Consider the following 19,781-nt stretch of genomic DNA (forward strand, 5'->3'; position numbering starts at 1 on the left):
GAGGGAGTTAAGTTGGCCGCGGTAGAAAGGGCCAGTAACATCACCTTCCAAGCTCGAGCTCGCGAAAGGCAGTTGAAGCAAGACCTTAACGCATTGTGTCGAGTAGAGTGTGAGCGCCCTGGAACTTGCAGCGATGACATTCGGCACATCAAAATGGAGTTAGATCAAATATACAATGAAAAGTATAAAGGGGCAGTTGTGCGGGCACGCTCGGAGAAATTTCTGTTGGGAGAACAGCCGACTAAGCGAGCTCTGGCTGAGGAAAAGAAGTATGCCCTGACTCGAGAAATAAGAGAAATAGAATATAAAGGGAAAATTAGCAGCGATAAAGATGTTATAGAAGAAGCTTTTGTTGAGTACTTTGGGAAACTTTTTGGGGAAAAACCGACTACCGTAGGATTTCGTAAATTTAAAGATTTTTTGTCACTCATGCCCAAGTTGGATGAGGAGGTTACAACGTGGCTCGAGGGAGAAATCACGCTAGGAGAGGTTGAACGAGCAATAGATTCGCTAGCGAGACAGAAAACCCCGGGGCCTGATGGGCTTTGTGCAGAATTTTACCAAACCTTTAAAAATGCCCTTAGTCCCGTACTGTTGGCCGTATTTAATGAGTCATTCGAAAATTACTGTCTACCGCGTTCCTTTGTAGAGGCCCACACCATACTGATACCGAAGTCGGAGGACTTGTCGAAAAGGCTCAGCGTGACGGGATATAGGCCGATTACATTATGTAACATAGACTACAAGATTTTCACTAAGATTATTACGCGTAGGCTCCAGTGTGTCATTCGGGACCTCATCGGGGATCACCAAACATGTGGCATTAAAGGAAGGTCCATTCAAACTATAATATTCATATAGCGAGAAGCATTTTTGAAACTGTTGGGAGGGATAAAGTGGCAATGATACAATTAGACTTGGAGAAAGCGTTTGATAGAGTTAGACATGATGTTCTAAAGAGTATTTTATTGCATGTTAATGTAGGCAAAGTTGTCCTGAAGGGTGTAGATATGGCATATAAAGGTTGTATCACCAGGCTGGTGTTAAATAATAAATGTTTCTAAGAAAATTGCAGTGCTTTCGTCAGTCAGACAGGGATGTCCCCTTTCACCCTTACTATTTGCTCTGTACCTTGAACCTTTCTGTGTGAGCGTGATAACTAGCAAGAATATCCGGGGGTTTCTTTTCAATAATGTTGAAGTTAAAGTGTCCGCATACGCTGACGATGTGGCTATTTTTTGTAAAGACGAAGAAAGCGTCATGGAAACTGTCGTCCTCACGAAAGAATATTGTAACGCCACAGGAGCGGCAGTGAACTGGGGGAAATGTTGTGGGGTGTGGCACGGGAGGTGGGCTTTAAAACCGCATTACTTTGCAGGCTTTAATTGGGAAGCGACGCCATGTACATATCTTGGGGTGCCCTTGGAATATTACAAAGTTAGCACGCCGTACTGGACTGAGCTCGCAAAAGATTTAAAGACGAAGGCGGACACTTGGGTCAGTCGGAACTTGTCAATTTTTGCGCGCGCCACAGTGTGTAATATTTTTTTAATCGCAAAGATCTGGTACATTATGCAAGTTTTGGCATGTACACGAATGAGTATCCAAAAGTTCCATAGGGTGTTCGCCACTCTCATCTGGAGGTCCGGGTGGGAAAGGATGAGAAGAGATAACCTTTTCCGGAGCGTCAAGTCGGGAGGCCTTGGCCTCTCGCATCTTTTCGTCCGTAAGATTGTTTCGCGCTTCTTTTTCCTACGCGACCAGAATCATCCCTTCCTACGTGCAATTATTCAGGTGAGACTGGCGAACTCTTTGCCGGCAGTGTTGGTGACTAGTGAATGTACTGAGCCCCCTTGTTTTTCTGGTTATTTAAAAGAAGTGAAAGACGCTGTATTGTTTTTGCGAGCACGTTTTTCGATGGACTACCTGGGTAGTGTCACTAAAAAGAAGCTCAGTCGTGACCTGATTGAGCTCCTTTTCCCTGCGCCACTGTATCGATCAGTGTACAGCCAATGTCCGGGTCAAGATGTGCTCCAGCGTGTGAAAAGGATGTGTGTTCCACCAGGGGTAAAGTCCTTTTTCTTTAAATTGCACAGCGAGACATTGCCAGTCAAGCCATGGCTAAGAGATAAGGGGATCTTTGTTCCTTGGTCGGTGGATTGTCTCCTGAGTAAGACACCAGAAACCATCGAACACGTTTTTATTTATTGTTGGGATGCTGTGTTTTTTTGGGACATTCTTCAAAGGACCCTGAAAAAAGATTTTATGTTGTCCCCGGAGACCATTAGGTATTTACCTGTTGAAGAAAGTGACACTGTGCCCTACGACCTTTTTATGATACTCGGCCTGTTTAGTATTTGGAAAACAAGGATGGAATTTCGGCATGCTGACCCAAAAATTAAGTCTGTACAGAAGCATTTTATCGATATTGTAAACGAGGTTCAAACGGTGTATTGCAGAACACCAGAAACTACGCCTGAGTGGGCACACTTGTTCAGTGAAATTAAGAACATGAGATAACTTTAGTTCGCCCACAAGTCGCTGGGCGTGAACTCCTTGTAATGACATAGCATTCTGTGCTGCAATGTTGAGTTCAATAAAGAAAAAAAAAAGTTCTAAGAATGTTGCACATATGAATGTTCAAAGAAGAACGTTCCGAGAACATTGTGCATACGAATGTTCGCCAACAAACGGTTTTAGATTGTTGAGCAGCATACTTTGTAAGGAATGTTCGCATACACACGTTCCTAGAACGTTCCGAATGGTGTTTAACGTTCCTTCAACATTCAGAACACCCAGGGAATGTTCGCACGACATTGGATGCTACGTGGGTTTGATCACGCCGCGACACCGGCGACACTTGTTTTCGACGAGTTGTACCTTTTGATACGGCTTCACGCACATTGCACTCGCAAAACACATCCACACGGCGTCGATTCTTGGTCGGTATCCAAGCGTGCGAAGGCACAGAGACACGGCACTTCGGCGTGCCAAGGAAGCTTTAAACACGCCGCCAGCCCTTCCTTTCGACGCGTTGTGCCTTTTTCCTGCGACACTGCACTTTCGTAAAATTTTCCACGTGTTCACGACGGCAAGTCTCAACAATACACAGAGTCTTCAGAAAACTTCTTCGGCGAATGACGAAGAAGGAGTAGAAAACGTGTCCACAGCACGCTGGAAAACCGCAGCAAAGGCTAGCAAAAACGGCAAATCGTATCCCAAGCGAGTGAAGTGCGGTGGCTTCACTTGCGGGAGCGGCAAGCGCGATCCAGCAATTGAGTGTCATTGAGATCAGTGATAAACGACATCGTCTCACTTCCGGTGCACGGTGGCGGAGCGCGCTCCGCGAGCTCCGTCGTCGGAGATGGTGCGCGGGAGCGCGAACAGGTCGGTTTCCGGTGAGATGACGGCATTTCCGCTCTCGCGGCCAGTCTCGCGGTTACTCGCGGTAATTTTGCACGGTGGTTGCGGTGGTCGTGGTTTCACCGTTTCACCGGTTTCACACGGTGGTGCGGTGGTCTCGCACGAGACGGAAGAATTATCAAAATCCTCGCGTTTTGGGCTCCGGACACTCCGGACCGGGCCGCCAGGCCACTCTGGACCAGAGGCGTCGGGTGTGCGCAATCCGTGGCGAGCGAGTTCGCTTCCGAACGCTCCGATGATGCCACCGCGCTCGCCTCGCCGTGGCCTCGCCAAACTTCGCCGACCGCGACCGCACCAACCGAACCCCGCGGCCGAAAGGCTCCGGCCTAGCCAGGAACGGCACCGAGGTAGGCCGGTCGTAAGTAGGAGCTGCTCATTCTGCGCTACGATGCAGTGCTCGGAGCTCTCGGCGTCGTTCGTACTTGCGCCGAAGTCTTTAGGGACTCCGTCGGACGCGCAAGTCGCGCCTGCTTGGATGCGTGGATACTTCGACGGCGATCGCTTGGCAGCTCGTGTAGTCGTTCCGTCATCGTGGAAATAAAAAAAAAGCATGTTGCTGGTGTAGAAAGGTATGCATACATCCTTCAAATGCTTGTCGAAGTTCTTCATGTCATTCTTTAAGGCTTTTGGTAATTCAGAAGGCGTTCGGCGTACCTTTAATCGCCGCACCAACAGCGTGCAGCATAAATACAAGCTCTCGCTGTTGCCGCCGTCTCCGCGCACTTATTTCATCGAAGTCGTCGTCGACCAAACACTTTTTCGATGTTTCGACGGGACGGGAGCCATGTTCAAGCGCGCGCCGGAAAGCCGGAACCGGAAACGTTAAAAAAGCAGGCGTCAGATGGCGCCTCGGTACCAAAGTGCGCCGTTAAGCTACGCTCCGAACCCGCGCGCTCGAGCGCAGATGTCCGGAGTCTGGAGCTCACTAACTTAACGCGCCCAATGTCGGGTAACGAAGTGCCAATACTCTAAGCGTAGCTCATTTAGTGGCTCTAGGACGATCTGACCAGGCCAGGCTCTGGACCAGGCAGTTTGACTAGCCACTGCTGCCGCGATGCATCGAGGGAACTATTTAGTGGCTCTAGAGGGAACTTCTTTCTGCACGTGCGACAACCCCGCTGGAGCTCTGCGTGTGGATCACGGGACGGCACGAGCCCTCCCATGCATGGCCTCCTGCCTCCTGTGAACTAAAGTTATGGCGGCGTCACTCACGCGCCTGACACTTAGTGAAATCGGTCTCCAATACCGCTTTGTGGTATTTCAGATGCCTTGGTGGAATGCACGCCTTGACTCGGAGTGGGCGATATTCATGTTCGCGAACGATGTCTCATCGAACGAAGCTCCGCCCACGGTCTTTCGTCGAACGACGTTCTGGAGCGGTTTTCCGTTCAGCAAACCCTGTTTATTTACGGCCACCAGTATGGATCAGGAACTGTGACGTAGCCAGGAATGTTTTTCGGCGGGGGGCTGAAGCCCCAAAAAGCCCTCCCCTGGCTACGCCACTAATCTGAAAAGAACTACCGGCCATGGTGACCCACCAAATTCGCCTGAGTCTTACCGTTGGCGAGGCAGGTAATTTATATGGAGGAGAAGGGGGGGGGGGGAGGGGGGGGGACGTTGCATCTGGCTGGCGAGTGGTTAGCAGAGAGATGACGGCACAAACAGATGCGGCGTCAAGGGCGAAGCGTTGCCCTGATCTTAGTTTGTTAATCTAATATGCGTTATATCACCAAAAACTATACATTTCTTCCTAAAGAAATCTGGTGAACGTCGTTTTCTCCGTTAGAAAATTGACCTTGAGGGACTGAAATAGGGGGCGGGGGGGGGGGGGGGGGGGAGGGGCTTCTCTGACACCCTCCCTCTTAATCTGCCCATGTGATGATGAGATCTGTATTCAACGATCGCGCTCCTGCAGTGATGCGATCTTGCAGCTTTATTTGCGCCCCCTGGTGCGTTTACACTTGCAAATTCGCGGGCGGATCCGCGCCGGCGATGGGCAAATTTTTAAGTCGGGCGCCGCAATAGACTCGTCACTGGCGGAAAATCTGTATGTGGGGGCCGATTCAGATTTTTCGCCAGCGATGAGTCCATTCCGCCACCCGGCTCCAAAATACGCTCTTCGCCGTCGCGGATTGGCCGCAAAGTCGCAAGTGTAAACGCACCATAAGCGCCCAATAACTTTGGCGTCACGCCAAAAGCACGAGTTGGTTCTTCGCTAGTCCGTTTTGGACGGATTGCACCTTTGAGTGTGCTTCCCCCCCGGCACCGGTGCACTGCGCGGAAGTAACACCCACGAAACCGACGCTGCGGGAGGCGAAATCGGAAATCGGTGTGCGGCTACTAAAATGCTGTCCTCTCACAGATACACGCGCGCATCCGCATATGTCCGTAAATCGTGCACGGACTTTTTAAGCTAGTGATGTGTTTTTTTTTTTTTTTTTTCATTTGTTTTCAGTCGCTTTAAAGCGCTTTTTGGTGTCCAAGGTGCAGTGACCTGATTGCTGCGCCAAAGTGCCTTACCCTGCTACATCTTGCTACATTTCGCCAAAATATTATGAATTTGCGCCAACATTGTGTCAAAGCGTTATTTCACTTTAATTTTAGTAAAATTACGTTTTGGCAAAAATTACACTGCTACACAGCAGGATAGTTAAAAAAAGGGGGGGGGGGTGCAACGATTTCCGGACTTCGGTAAAAAATTTGTCGAAGTTGCCCTCTGACACTTCTCAAGTAAAGAACAGAAAACCGATTTCGCCTGCGTGTCCATGTTGTTTTGCATATATATATATATATATATATATATATATATATATATATGTGTGTGTGTGTGTGTGTGCGTGTGTGTGTGTGTGTGTGCGTGTGTGTGCGTGTGTGTGTGCGTGTGTGTGTGTGTATAGTGGCATTTCTGGCACCCTCAACTCACTCCCAGTCTCCAGGGTCACACCTGGTTGCACTTTTAGTGACATAATTTGGGGCGCCGTGTAGATTCCCATGTGCTCTCTCGGAGGACACTTCCTCTCCCTCGCTCTGCTGACGTTAGCGGCCGTTATGCTGCAGCTTAGAGCCGAGCGCAGTCACGTAAGCTACTCGCCGTAGTTCCTTCGGCTGCCACTCGCGGCTGCAGGTGGAGGAAAAAACTCGACTTTTGCTTTGCAATTATGCAGCGGAATCGCGACATTTTTTTTTTTTTTGATAAAGGAGATGTTTTCTCTATCCTTCGAGACGGAATAAACAACGTAAAAATGACGAGATGCAAATTCTTTTAATCTTAAAACCGCTGCCCCCCCCCCCCCCCCCTCCCTTTAAAGTATGCGAATTTTCAGAACCTTCGATTATAGCCTCAAGTAACGTACTACTCGAGTTGATATATGTGTCAAACGTGCTGCCAGTACTCGGAAGTCTCGCAATATTTCTCATGTTCGTGGTCTTCCCTGGCGGGTTAGCAAGCTTCGTTGAGTTCGCTTCTCGTCGTGCTTTGGTGCACAGCAGTAAGGCGAGGACGGTTTCGTATATCTAGCTTCACCGCACAACACCCGCGTGCTAAGGGGAAATCAGTCGTCCAAAGCGGGATGTTGCACACCCGTGCGTCGGATATATATATGTATATATAGAGAGAGAGAAAGCAGTGGATGCAACAGCTCCACCTTTCAGTGAAATATCCTAAATAAAACAGCGGCCAGTATATATTTGATAGTTCTGACGATTTTGTTTTCAATTTTGAAGCAAGGATTACTTGGGGAGTCTGAAAAGATTTATATAGAGTTTTTAGGTTTATTTTTGATGTAATCTTTCTCGTTTAGTCATCACCTTTGTATAGTTTCCATATGTGCGATGACACAGTCAATAATACTAATTAAAACTAAACTAGCTGTGGCAGTGGGTGGAAACTTTCGGATAACTTAATTAATGCTGCTGCATTCTAAGGAGGCACATTTATCGTGCACATGCCAATTTTTTGTTATCGTGATTTTCTACATATAAAACGTCATTGATATTCATATTCAAATGACAAAAGCTTTTTTTTATCTTAATTAATTGCAGTTGTATCACAAACTTTAGAACTTCAATGAAACATCAATTTAGTCTGTTCTACGATCATTTTTATGAAATATATTATATGCTTTGCCTTTGACTCCATGCTTAAAACAACCGTTTTTAGCAGTTCATATTGTCCTTCATCAGTCAGCATCTTGTTGCTGCGCCTGGCGTCTGTATTCACAACCAAACAGCTAGTCCTGTTTTTAGGGAATCAAACCTGCAGAGCAATAGACCCTTTAGTAATGCCGCGCCATCTAGCGGCGCCGATTCCAAACTATGCGCACTCTTCGCCGAAAGTGGTCACGTGTGCCGCTCCGGCCGGGGCCGGGCCGCGGCCGCCATTATGGTGTATACCGTCGTAGAGGCCAGTACACTGTAGTTCCCGCATAGCGCCTTTCCGGATGCGTTTTTATTGCTGTGCGGCACTGTGCGAACAGAAAGGCGCAAAGGATAACCTCCCAAACAAGACGAGGTTTACTGTTATGCTGCAAGAGTACAACTGTCAACAAAACAATGCATCAATATAAACCCCAATTCGGTATAAGTGCGCGCTCCCTATGCTCAAAATGAATTAAGGCAGGATATGAGTGCGTGCACGAGAATTCATTGTGACAGCTCGCGCAGTAAAAAGAACTATCATAGCAACGTGCACACGCACATTAATCGGGCGTGGCGTATAAGCTATTCTGAAATTAGGGTAGAGTCTTCTTCCAGGTGTCCCACTGTTTTCCTTCCCGAGTGATCCGTTTTTCGAAGCAAGCGAGAAATCGTTATAAAACGCCAAGTGGGGAAACGTAATAACACGAAATATACGAGGCTTTAGGCTGAAGCAGTTCAGTCAGGCTGGCTACCTTTCGAACGTTGCTGGTAGTCGCCGCTTCTTGAGGCAACAAGTTCCAAGTGCAGTCTAAACGACGTAATTTTCGCGAGGACTTACTTTTCGCGAATTTCGGGACTTATCGCGAAAAATAAATCACTCAAATAAATTACCCTGCGGTATGGAATACTAAGAGTACCCCTCCAAATCGCGAAATATTGTGCTCGCCAAATATTCTCGAAATTCAAACTTCGTAAAATTCGGGAAATATCGAGGCCTCGAAAATAAGTTTAACAGGCTGCACAGAGGTCGAAAGTCAAAGGAGACAATGTCCTTGTGTTGAACAGGCTAACGTGTGAATCTTAACACATAATACGTGCAGTGGTAGTAATGAAAATGAAGTGTGCTCCAAAAAATACTTTTTGCTGCTCTGAAAGGTGCTTCAAAATGGTTCACACCAATCACACCACCCTGGGTGTTGAAGCAACGTCCGGTTACTACTGAAAACGACACACATATAATGAATGCCCCCGATCTTCAGCCGCATAACGGTCCCTTTATATTCTTTTAAACTGGCCGGAAGCTGCTAATGCACATCACTTTCTTACGCCAAAAGAATGCGTGCACATGGAGAGGGGGAGGCCCTCGCGCTTACCTTCGTCCGCTCTCATCACGTCGTCGAAAGTTATGCTGACAATCGCATGATCCCCGGGAAAAGTCGCACCTCTAATATTTGAAGGAAAAGAAAATGTCTAAGGTCCCTCGCTCTGTCACTTTGCCGCAACACAAGCGCGTGCTTAGGGGAGAAAAACATTCATTCAGAGCGGGAATGATGGACAAGCCCCTGCGACGTGGCAATTGTATACGTGTTGTCAGATTATCATTTAGAAAAAACTTCTTAGAAGTTGATCTGCCGACTCTATCCCCATGTAAACATAGTCTCGAAATTGTTCCGAACGCCGGAAGAGAATTCACGATTGAAAAAGCTTACTCAGTCTTAATTAATATAACGCACAAAGCAACAAAAAAGTCAGGCGTTGTGCATCTTCTGCAAACAAGGTATTCTTCGTGTACTATATTACTCGGCGTAAACATAACTACGTTGAAGGGCTACGTGCAATATTGCAATATATGGTACAAATTCAAAATTCCATTCTTTTCGGATGTTAACATTGATTTTTCTATTCGGCTTGAGAATATATATATATATATATATATATGAAGTGGTGCAATTACAATTGGCTTTGTCGGGAGCAGAAATACAAGACATGGTACAAGTCAACTCGCACAATTATTGCATGTATGCCCCTCAATCGCAAATAGAGTGCATTATACTTTTTTTTGGCTCAGACTTCTAAGACAAACTGAAACACACAGCACAGCGGGAATCGTGAGTTTGAGCGAAGACCCTTCCCCATCTTCCCACGTCTGTTGGTGTCGGCCGCGTCGCGTCGCGCCGGCTCCTTTGGGAAGGCTGGTCTCGGAAGCTCCGCCCCGACGACCGACCAAGCCGACCCGCTGCGGGAGCTCCGTGCGCACTTCGATCCGGGGTCCGGTCAAGTCCCGAACCACTCGGGGACCTCCGGCGCTCATCTGGACTTCTGCTGCGTCCCACCACCATGGACATCCGCTGCCTTTGTCGGCTCTGTCTGTTGCTGCACACGTTAATGTTGATGGGGCACCCTATTCAAGCGTCGGCCAACTGGATGTGAGTTCTTCTCGTCATTAGAGTGTTTAAGTAAAGCGTTACCGCCGTCTACCGCGGCCACGGTACGGCTCCTGGCGCGCGCTGAAGAGCACGCCTCCAAGTTGCAGCGCCTGCTTCCGGTAACTATGCCGCTCCAGGCGGTAGACTGCGCTAACACTACGCTAAAACCGTTTTTTTTTTTTTTTAATTTGGGCATATTGTTTGCACAATACGAAGCAAAAAAAAAAAAAAAAAAAAAGAAAAAAGAGAAAAGCATTACACTGGGATGAGACATGCGCACGTACACTTCGCGCAGGAGGACAAAGTGTCTGGCTTTGATGATATGGTCAGGTGTAGGCACTGGCAGGGTGAGAACGGAAGGGAGGAGCTTGAGTTGACTCCAGCGCAAAACCTTGGACACCTCTTCGGCGCCTTTTGCCCCTCGAGCGCGCAAAGCACAGCCAAAGAACGGCGGAGGGCATCGATGGAATGCGTGCTCGAGGCCGGGTGTTCGAAATACGCGTCCTGCCGTTCTCGCTCTGTCAGTGACTAGAATAGCTGCAGCGTCAACTGTGTGCCAGTTTTCGGCCGTGGCAGATTTCGACGGAGTGCCACTGAAGAAAGCGCCGTTCACAAATACGCAACCGAGTAAGACCGAGATTAAAGCCGCAAAAACTAGTTTATTTAGACAATATAAAATAATACGAACAAAACCAAAAAAACAATAGCAAACAAATACAACGGTACTTCATAGGTGCCTTGCCCAGGTATGAAGTATCTTCCTCCTGCACTGCGGAAAAGTCTAATAGCAACGGTTCGGTCAAATACTCAGCTTTTCTTTCAGACATTTGTGCAAATTTGATGTCAGGCACAAAAGTTAAGCAAGATAATCTCAAGGTGGCGTGGTATCGGCTCCTCTGTAACGCGTGGTGCTACGCGTCAGAATTCGTTATTGGCTTCAAGCGGCCGGGCGCTTTACATATTACGAGTAGCTACAAAGCCGAAGCAACGGGCATCTCCAGTCACTTTAACAAGCATGGGCATGTTGCCCTGAACCACGGCGTGCCCTGAACTTGCACAGCACAAGCGTGCGTGCTTGGCAGAGACGTAGAAACCCCAGAACTTGCTCGCTGCACTTGTGTAAGAAGCGCAACCTGCAGATATAATACTTTAGCCTATCCCAGTGTGGAACAGCGCCTTCTGTCGCGCCGCAGATGCGCATTATGTCCGAGAGCCGGCACAGTTGGCCTGACGGCAGCCATGACGAGAGGTCCGCCGCGCAGGTACTTGGGCACACTGGGTGGCCGCGTGGGGCTCGCGTGCAGCCGGGGCTTGGGCCCCGACGGCGGCTGGCTGACCCCGGCTCAGCCCCGGGAGCTGTGCGAGCGCGGGCCCCAGGCGCTGGCCGCGGTAGCCGCCGGGGCGCGCCTGGCGCTGTCCCACTGCCAGAGGCTGTTCCGACACGAGCCGTGGAACTGCTCCCTGCACAGCTTCGGAGACACCATCACCAGGGGTACGTATACTCTCTCGTCTCCATTGGCGGCATGCGAGACCAAAAGAGTCGCTGTGGACGGCATTCGCGATTGTATATAGGATTCCGTGTTTTCGGAGTTTATTTTTTCGTCAAATTCGGAGGGTGTTTTTCAAAGTTTATGTTATGCCAAAAATTCGGAGTTGATCGGAGTTTAATTTTAATTCCCAATTCTCCGAAATTCTGAGTTAAATTTTGCAGTGTTCTCTCTAATAATAATAATAATAATAATAATAATAATAATAATAATAATAATAATAATAATATACTTGTCTAAACGCAATCTAGATAAAAATAAACGCGCTCGTATCAATACTTTTTTTTTTTTTTCAGTCGGATTTGGCGTTGGTGCCATGGCCACTGCCAACACTCATTTGTCCCGCGACAAGAGTTGAATGCAAGTGTTGCTTCGATAAGCGTCGATACCTTAAAATCAAGAAACTCTTGAAGGTAGTCCGTAGGAAGCTCGTATTCATCCCATCCTATTCCATCAACCTAACCAGCGACCGCGTGAAGTGGAGTGATAAAGGATGTAATAGAGAAGCTTCAGCTGCCCCCCCCCCCTCCCCCTTTTTTTCCTATAGCTTTCACTGTTACAACATAACCTCTCCTTCCTCTAAGAAGCGCAAGTAGTATGGCCCAAAAGGGAAACCAAAACAGTCCAAAGTACAATGACCTGTTGTCCTGAATGAGCCTTGGCGAGATAGCACTAAGATTCCTTCTGTGAATGGTCCGAAATTTGAAAGATAACTGTGGTGGTATTTTTTCATGACCATTGACACTGTGCGCTGATCAAACGTCATTGTACAATACCGTCTGCATATTTTTTTCAGAGAGAAAAAAATAAAAAGAGGGGGGGGGCTTGGCTTAGTACATCCAAATTTGGAGTTTATCAAAGATAAATCCGAATTTACCCAAATTTTACCGGCTTGCGTTTTTTTCCGCGTTTTTCGGATTTATTCAAAAACACGGAACCCTAGAGTGATATAGCTTCCTGCACACTGATAACAGACAGTTTTAGTAGATTCTTCCGATGCCTCCGATAACGATACCCGATACACCACCGCCGCCTTTGCGCATGCATCGTATCGTTATCGGAGGTATCGGAACGGTCTGCTAGACCTCTCTATATAATGCCCGCCCAATCGCAGATTCATGGCGAGGCCAATCCTGGTCATGACGTCACGAACGGAAACCGGTGCCACCGAAACGTGTGGCGAGTCCCGTGCATCTCATTATCTCTCCGCAGCCAATCAGATTGCGGCATCGGCCGATAAAAACGTCGAAGAACGAATCACGGTCGAACCTGCTGGAACCTAACAGGCCTTCGCGTTGCTTTCTTTCATCGGGCGAAAAATGCCGAGTCGCTGGGCTATGGTGCTGTGGACGCGTGCGCGGTGGTCTAATATATCGCAGCAGAGAGCTACCGCGCATGCTCAGAAGGCTTTCCACAGCAAAGTGCACAAAGATGGCAGCGTGTAGAAGGCTACTATGGCCGTGTTCAAAAATTTACTCTCGGCGTTCCAAAAACGTGCCCGCCTCCAGCGTTGCTTTACGTCTTGTCACGTGACCTGATCCATTCGAGTAAGGCGGGGGGCATTGTCTGTGGCATTTTTGAAAACAGGAGTGCGCGTGCACGGGCTTTCGCGGTTCAAGACGCGCGAATTGCATTGTTGCAGAGAGTTGTCCTCAGGGGAGCACCTCTGTGATGGAAAAGGGGATTGAGGACTCGGGATTCCAAAGCGGTGTGTGCGAAAGAATATATATTATTTACCAAAATATGATCAAGAATCATGGGAAGGACCGCGGGCTGTATACAAGTGCACGTAAAGTCAGTCACAGGTTCCGCTTACAAGGCACCGCTAGTTCTTGGGAAACACCGCGGCCTTGAGCCTGGGTGTTGATTCTTCATGGCGATGACTCCAAGCTGGTGGCAGACTCCCAGCAAGTCTGGTTTCAGTTCCCACAGGCCTTTCGACGCCAGTCCGGGGCTTAATTTGGCTGTTTGGTTCACTGGTGTCGCGAGGCGTTCATTCTCGGTCCCTGCCTTCGGTCCTCACGGGCCCGTACCCTCGCGCACCCCCACCCCTTCACAACATTGAAAAGGCACGGGACAAGAAGGCAAACGCACACTTTTTGTGAAAATCGGGGCGTCTGGTTTTTACGAACGTTCGTTTGAAACAGCAATTAGGGACAGTTAGTCCATGATCACTAATGAAAAAGCAAAAAGAGAGAGAGAGAAAAAAAACGCAAGGACAAGAAGGTGGATGTATCGTCCGTTTTCTTGTCATTGTGCATCTTTCGGCGCTTCATTAATGTGACGCGTTGGTTAAAAGCAACGTCCTTCCGGCGGACAAAAGAAGTCGTATTTTTCGCTTACAATGTGCGAAGAAACGAAAGCGATAACTGTAACACAGCCGCGCAATGCGGGTGGAATGGTGCCGTAACGTACCTAAAGACGGAGGTGCGACGTGGTTAATTCTCATGGCCGTCGTGGTTGGCGTCGTGGACGCCACTCACGGCTGCCACCAGTGATCCGTGAAGTAAGTGGGTAAGCGCAGTGGAAGTTTCTAAAAGTGTCCAACATTACGTGTAGCAACTGAATGCTGCCAAAGTGGAATTTCACATTACGCGAGTAATGTTTGAAAACAAGTCTTTCAAGCAGACGACACGGAAGACTCTCTTTTCGTCGCGTCGTTACTGTATGCGGGATGCCGTGGCTCCCCTTTCATTTATCCCCGCGCCGCTCGGCCGACGGGAAAACCCGACTTCCCTGGGCTAGTGCCAAAAGCGGAGAAAAAGGTTTTTTTTTCATTCTTCGCTTTCGCGGCGGCGACAACCAACGAGGACGAAATCTCTGCAAAGTGTCGCCTATAATGCTATCGCTTTAAAAAAAAAAAAAAAAAAACAAAAAAAAAAAAAAAGGTCAACGTTTTTTTGAAGGCTGTTTCTCGCCTGTCTCCGACTGGCGCGTTTACCACGTCCCCAAATGTCTCGATTAGCGCGCCTGACGACGTCTTGGGTTCGCTCACACTTGGCTGCTGCACCGAGCAGCAGCCAAAGCGCCTTGGGGCGGCGAAGCTTTAATTGTCACGCGTGCATTCTAGACCAGCGCGCACCGCGATACCTCGAGTCAACTGGGTGCGGTTGCACGCTCGGCTGCATGCCGCACTTGGGGCCGCAGGGCCACGTCTGCATCTGACGGGTCGCGGAGTAGGTGCGCGGCAGGCATTCGAGGGGAAGGGGCGCTAATTTATGCGGAGGGGGAGGAGGAAAAGAACTGGGATGATCGGCGACTTGGATCCTAGCTTACGTTAATTAACCCGATACCGTTAAAATATCTCCAAGAAGCGAGAAAGAAAACGTTTTGAAAATACTGATGGAAGACGACACGCGGAAAGTAAAGGGAACGCGTCTCAGCTTAAATCAGTTGATCGCACACGTTTTTCTTCTGTTTTTTGTTTGTTCACATTCCTCGATATAAAGGACTCGACACTTTTTTTTTTTTTTTTTTTTTTACAGGCGCATGTATATGACACCGCTGAGTATTGCAACTGTCGTTATTGGAACTGTCGCTCTTTTCTGGAACGCTGTTGTTTGTTATTTTTTTTCTTCCATTTTTTTTATAAGTGTAAGAGTGCCAGCAACGAGCAACGGAGCGCAGCTGTTAGCTTGACGTCACATAAAGCGCGACCAATGGCGTTGCGCCATTGGTCGCGCAGTAACGCACACCAAGGCCCACCTTAGTTAGTACCCTGGACGAGTATTCTTCACCACAATACTCATTTTCTGGACAGTCTGTCAGTTCTGAGCACGATCTTAACTACAGGGCAGCCGGCTGCTGGATACCGCATGGTCATATCACGCTTCCGTGAGTTTATCAAGTCACCGGAGGCACGCTTGACCCAGAAATGCAACGTTGGTGGCGTGCTTTTACACATTATATGTTTGTTTTAATTGAATTTCATCGCGTGAGTTAGGGACCCAAGAAAAAAAATAATGTAATTGCATTTTTGTAATTCAGAAACGATTAAGTCACCCTTTACCCCGCACCTCCAACAAGTGGGGTGCTAGTAAAGAGTGATTCAGCGAAGGATGAATGAAATACACGGTGCATGTCGATGGCGGTCTGTGCTGAGCTTAAGCTCGGAAAGCCCGTTACCTCGGCGGTGCCACTTCTTCCTAATAGGAAAAACTAAAGCATAATAGCACTCGCGCATATTTATGTTAACCGAATATGTAGTGTAAATGTAACGGAGTATAAACAAGACAACATGAAAATATGCCCTAAGTATTTGCTCAAGTTAGATCTAACTGCAACTGCACATAACAGAGCTCGACACAGCGTAAACCTGCGAGGGAAAGAAACTTCAGCAAAGGCAAGAAGCCTGTTTCATGAAACCACTATCCCGCATTAAACGGCAACTTCTGAAACGCCTTTTGGTAGCTTCAACATGTGCGTTATCCAGCCCCAACGGCTCTCAGAAAACGAGTAAAAAATTGGTGCCGAAATCGCTGCGCGGTCTTTGCACCGTCTTGTGCCAACGACAAGGAGGTGTTGCTTGTGCTGCGTTGGTGTGGGAGAGACGGACGTTGAGGCTCGTATTGCACGTTGAGCACACCACTAACCCTTCTACCGACTTGTTGGTCCCGGCTGGAAGCGCAGGCAGTCGCACACGCTACGCCACGCCGAACTAGTCGCTGAAAAAGTGTTTTTCAAAGTATATACTTCTTAACCAACAGTTACGTTTGTATTCTCTCGTCGTTGCGCCGTTCTGTTGCCGGTGCTCGTCTCGCGCTGCTTCGTGTCCCGCTCGCGTTGCATGCCTTCCTTCGTCTGTTTCGCGCGACTTCTTCGCTTGCTTGGCGTCCCGCTCTTTGTCCGTTCCGCTGGCCTTCTTGTTGCTTCTCGCCTCACGAGCTTGCCAGGGAGACCGTTGTGTCACGGTCTCCCTGGCACGTCGCTGTCGGTCTTGCGCCTCGCCTGCATTAATGCAACAGCCGGAGAGGTTCTTCTCCCGCGGAGTGGAGGCAGCGGAGGCGCTGCGCATCATGTGGTCTCTCCGCAACAGCTAATGGCGGTTCCTTTGGAGAAGGACGAACATCAACTTGCAAAAAGCTCGCAAAAAAAAAAAAAAATAAGACAAAAAAAAAAAAAAGAACGATTGCATTTATAATATGGCGATGACTTGGTCGTGTTAAATGTGCCACGCTCTGTATATCTAAAAATCACTATACATGTTTTTTGTTTGTTTTTTTCCTCTTTTTACCTTGAGGACATTTCTTAATCAAGCGCAGGCAGTCCCGAGACGGCTTTCGTGTACGCCCTGCACAGCGCCGGTGTGGCCCACTCCGTGGCCCGTGCGTGTGCCGCGGGCCGGCTGCGGGAGTGCTCCTGCGGGCCGGGCACTACCACGTCCTCCTCTGCGGGCCCCAGCGGCGTGAGCCAGCAGGACGCCTGGCGCTGGGGCGGCTGTTCGGACGACGTGCGCGCCGGCCTCCGCGTGTCCCGCCAGCTGGGAAGGGCCGCCGAGCGGCAGCAGCAGCGCGGGCAGCGGGCCGAACCTTTGCGCAGGGCGGCCAACCTGCACAACCTCAAGGCGGGCAGGCTGGCCCTCTCCGGCAAGGTCCGCCTGCGCTGCCGATGGTAGGCCAGCACCGAGACGCAACGGGTTTAAAGGGTCTGTCGCGGGAGAGCCTCGCTTTTGAGATGCGTCTCGATCACAGTCAGACACGTGCACGACAAAAGGTTCGACGGGTAGTATGACGGGTTGGAAAAATGACCGAATTAATTTATAACCTTCGAGGTTCCCTCTGAGCAAAGCGGTGGCTGTGTCCGGCATCCTTCCTTTCGTGTGTCTTTTAAAAGTGCAAGCCAGGGGCGTATAGCCAGTAGGGGAGGGGGAAGGGGGGATCGCTAAAGGATACCCCCCCCCCCCCCCCCCTTTTCCCTTCTTGAAAAGCATTCCGTTTCATCGTGCACAAGTGGTCTGTGCCACCACCGGGAGGAACTTGGTGCCCGCCCCTGACCGTCGATGCTGTACGTAGTGGGATAACACTCTGGGACACAAGAGAGCTAGCACAGGGCTGTAAGAAGGCGGGAATGGAATTTCCTCTGTGAAATTACGAAAATAAGATACAACAACAGCTGATGGTGCAGCTGATTACAGAACTGGAAAGTGGTTCGTCCTTCCCTCAAAATGTGCTTGGTCATACGCGTCAGTTGTCGCTGTTCGTAAAACATGCGGTCCACTGTCGACGGACTCATAGTTCTCTTACGACTTCGCAGCGCATAAATGTCTCACAAACAGGCACTCACTCGATTACTGGCACAAAAACATGCACACAGCGCTGACCAATGTACTAGGAATAAAACTTGTTAACACAGCAGCTTGGCTATTTGGTTTTCCATCTTAGGACTTCACAGGGCATATGATGGAAAATCAACTAGCCCAAGCTGCTGTGTTAAGTTTTATTTATTGTACATCGGTCAGCGATGTATGTTTTTGTATCAGTAATCCAGTGAGTGCCTGTTTGTGAGACGCTTATGCGCTCTGATGTCGTAAAACCAACTATTCCCCAAGCTGCTGCGTTAACAAGCCTTATAGTTGTCAACAGAACGTTGGTCTGGAATACACGCAGCCACGGCGTGTCGGGTTCGTGCGGCCTGCGTTCGTGCTGGCGGAGTCTGGGACCTCTGGCAGCCGTCGGGCGGGTCCTGAGGGACAAGTACCGCCGCTCAGTGCCGCTCCTGCAGCGCGGCAGCCGTGCCAGCGGTCCCCGGCCCCGCGCGTCGGACCTGGTGCACGTGCGCCCGTCGGCGGACGTCTGTCGCCCGGGCCCTGAGGGCGTGCCCGTGAGTCGGGGACGACCCTGCCGAGAACCACGGACCTGCGACCGCCTGTGCTGCGGCCGAGGATTCGAGACCCGCACAGTGCGACGCCTGCAACGCTGCCGGTGCCGCTTCCACTGGTGCTGCTACGTCACCTGCGACGTCTGCGAGACGCGTCTGAAGACCTACTCCTGTCGCTGAGTTATAACACGCCACGGACGGCTTCGTACGAAAACATATTCGGGAGCTTGGAGACGACATTGCGCGGGGGACCTTAGCTGAAAGATGGCACAGCCTAATGTGGACCACACGTGGACGCTCTCGGGTTCCGGAAGCGCAGCACGTGGTCTTGCGGTCAATCGCTGCGATACGCGGAGCGCACGGTCACGTGGCGCGCTAGTGCCGCTGGAGTGGCTGGGGAGGCTCGTAATATCCACCGTGGTCCAGCTCATGGTGAGGCGAAGAACTCATACAATCAGGGAATCTCCCCAAAGATTCGTTTTAATGCGACGATTAACAGAGATGGGTATACCGTTCAACGTTCCCTCGCGTAGGCATGTTCTGTGGTGAAGGATCCATCCACTATACCTGGGGATGGTAGAGGAAATATGGAGTTATTCAGGAATGTTGTTGCATAGAGTAGTTGCCGGGAAACTCTTGCTTCTCTCCGTACGGTTTCTCGACATGGCAATTGTTGGCGACTTGGATCGACTGCGCATAACTGGGACACTAGAACAGTTTTTGGTGGAACTTTACAGTGAACATATAACTGGACTGCAAATTGTCTAGCTTTTTTTTTTCTCCTTTATTATTATTTTGTATCAGTGCATCAAATGTCCAAGGATCCCAGTGACCAGTATCGATGCGCGTAATCCTACACATTTACATCATATTAACCACGCATCCACATTCCACCCCGAACTGACAGGCGATGCACAAAGAAGTAAAACAAATTATAGCATCTGTAAAGTTCGAATGAGAGTTACGCGCTTCATCGCTCCTCGATGATAAAGGCATCCATCACTCTTGGACATTTTGTAGAGCACGTCAGGCGTCAAAGACCCCCAGCGTCCTGTCCATGTGCTGCATTGTCCGTCACGCCTTCCATTCAACAGAGACCTCATCCATCTGTAATGCGGCGACGAGTTGCTCTTCTCCGATTCCGGTTGTACAATAGCAGATCTGTCCCGTCTCGCAGACGACACCTTCCGTATATAATCAACGCTCTCGCTCGGACACCGGACGCTCGACTAAGGTCGTCCCAAGAAACCCGCCGGGGCCCCGCGTCCGCAGGCGCCCGGAACGCTTCCGGATGGCCGCCTCAAGAGTCGCAGCTGGCACCTCACTCGCCGGACGCCTACCGCAGGGCGCTCTCCATCCCTGGAGCGACTTGACGTCCCGCCGTGCCCAGCGAGCCGTGGGCCAAACCCGAGGCTCTACGGAGGGACGACGC

The 19,781-nt window shown here is 49.6% G+C and overlaps 1 protein-coding gene across 1 annotated transcript; it reads left to right on the plus strand.

The window, feature by feature from the left end:
* Nucleotides 1-9,630: 9,630 nt before the first annotated feature.
* LOC8028823 (protein Wnt-16-like) lies at nt 9,631-18,606 on the plus strand. Its single transcript, XM_029972333.2, has 4 exons — nt 9,631-9,986; nt 11,249-11,478; nt 16,795-17,143; nt 18,139-18,606. Exons 1-4 carry the CDS (start codon nt 9,898-9,900, stop codon nt 18,527-18,529), a joined length of 1,059 nt encoding a protein of 352 aa, XP_029828193.2. The 5' UTR covers nt 9,631-9,897; the 3' UTR covers nt 18,530-18,606.
* Nucleotides 18,607-19,781: the final 1,175 nt, after the last annotated feature.

The sequence above is a fragment of the Ixodes scapularis genome, unplaced genomic scaffold, assembly GCF_016920785.2.
Source record: "Ixodes scapularis isolate PalLabHiFi unplaced genomic scaffold, ASM1692078v2 PGA_scaffold2__306_contigs__length_199485367, whole genome shotgun sequence".
Taxonomy (NCBI): Eukaryota; Metazoa; Arthropoda; class Arachnida; order Ixodida; family Ixodidae; genus Ixodes; species Ixodes scapularis.

Coding starts and splice junctions, on each gene's coding strand:
- LOC8028823 (XM_029972333.2), top strand. CDS start 9,898: ATGGACATCCGCTGCCTTTGTCGGCTCTGTCTGTTGCTGCACACGTTA. Junction 9,987..11,248: donor CAAGCGTCGGCCAACTGGAT/GTGAGTTCTTCT, acceptor TCCGCCGCGCAG/GTACTTGGGCACACTGGGTG. Junction 11,479..16,794: donor CGGAGACACCATCACCAGGG/GTACGTATACTC, acceptor AATCAAGCGCAG/GCAGTCCCGAGACGGCTTTC.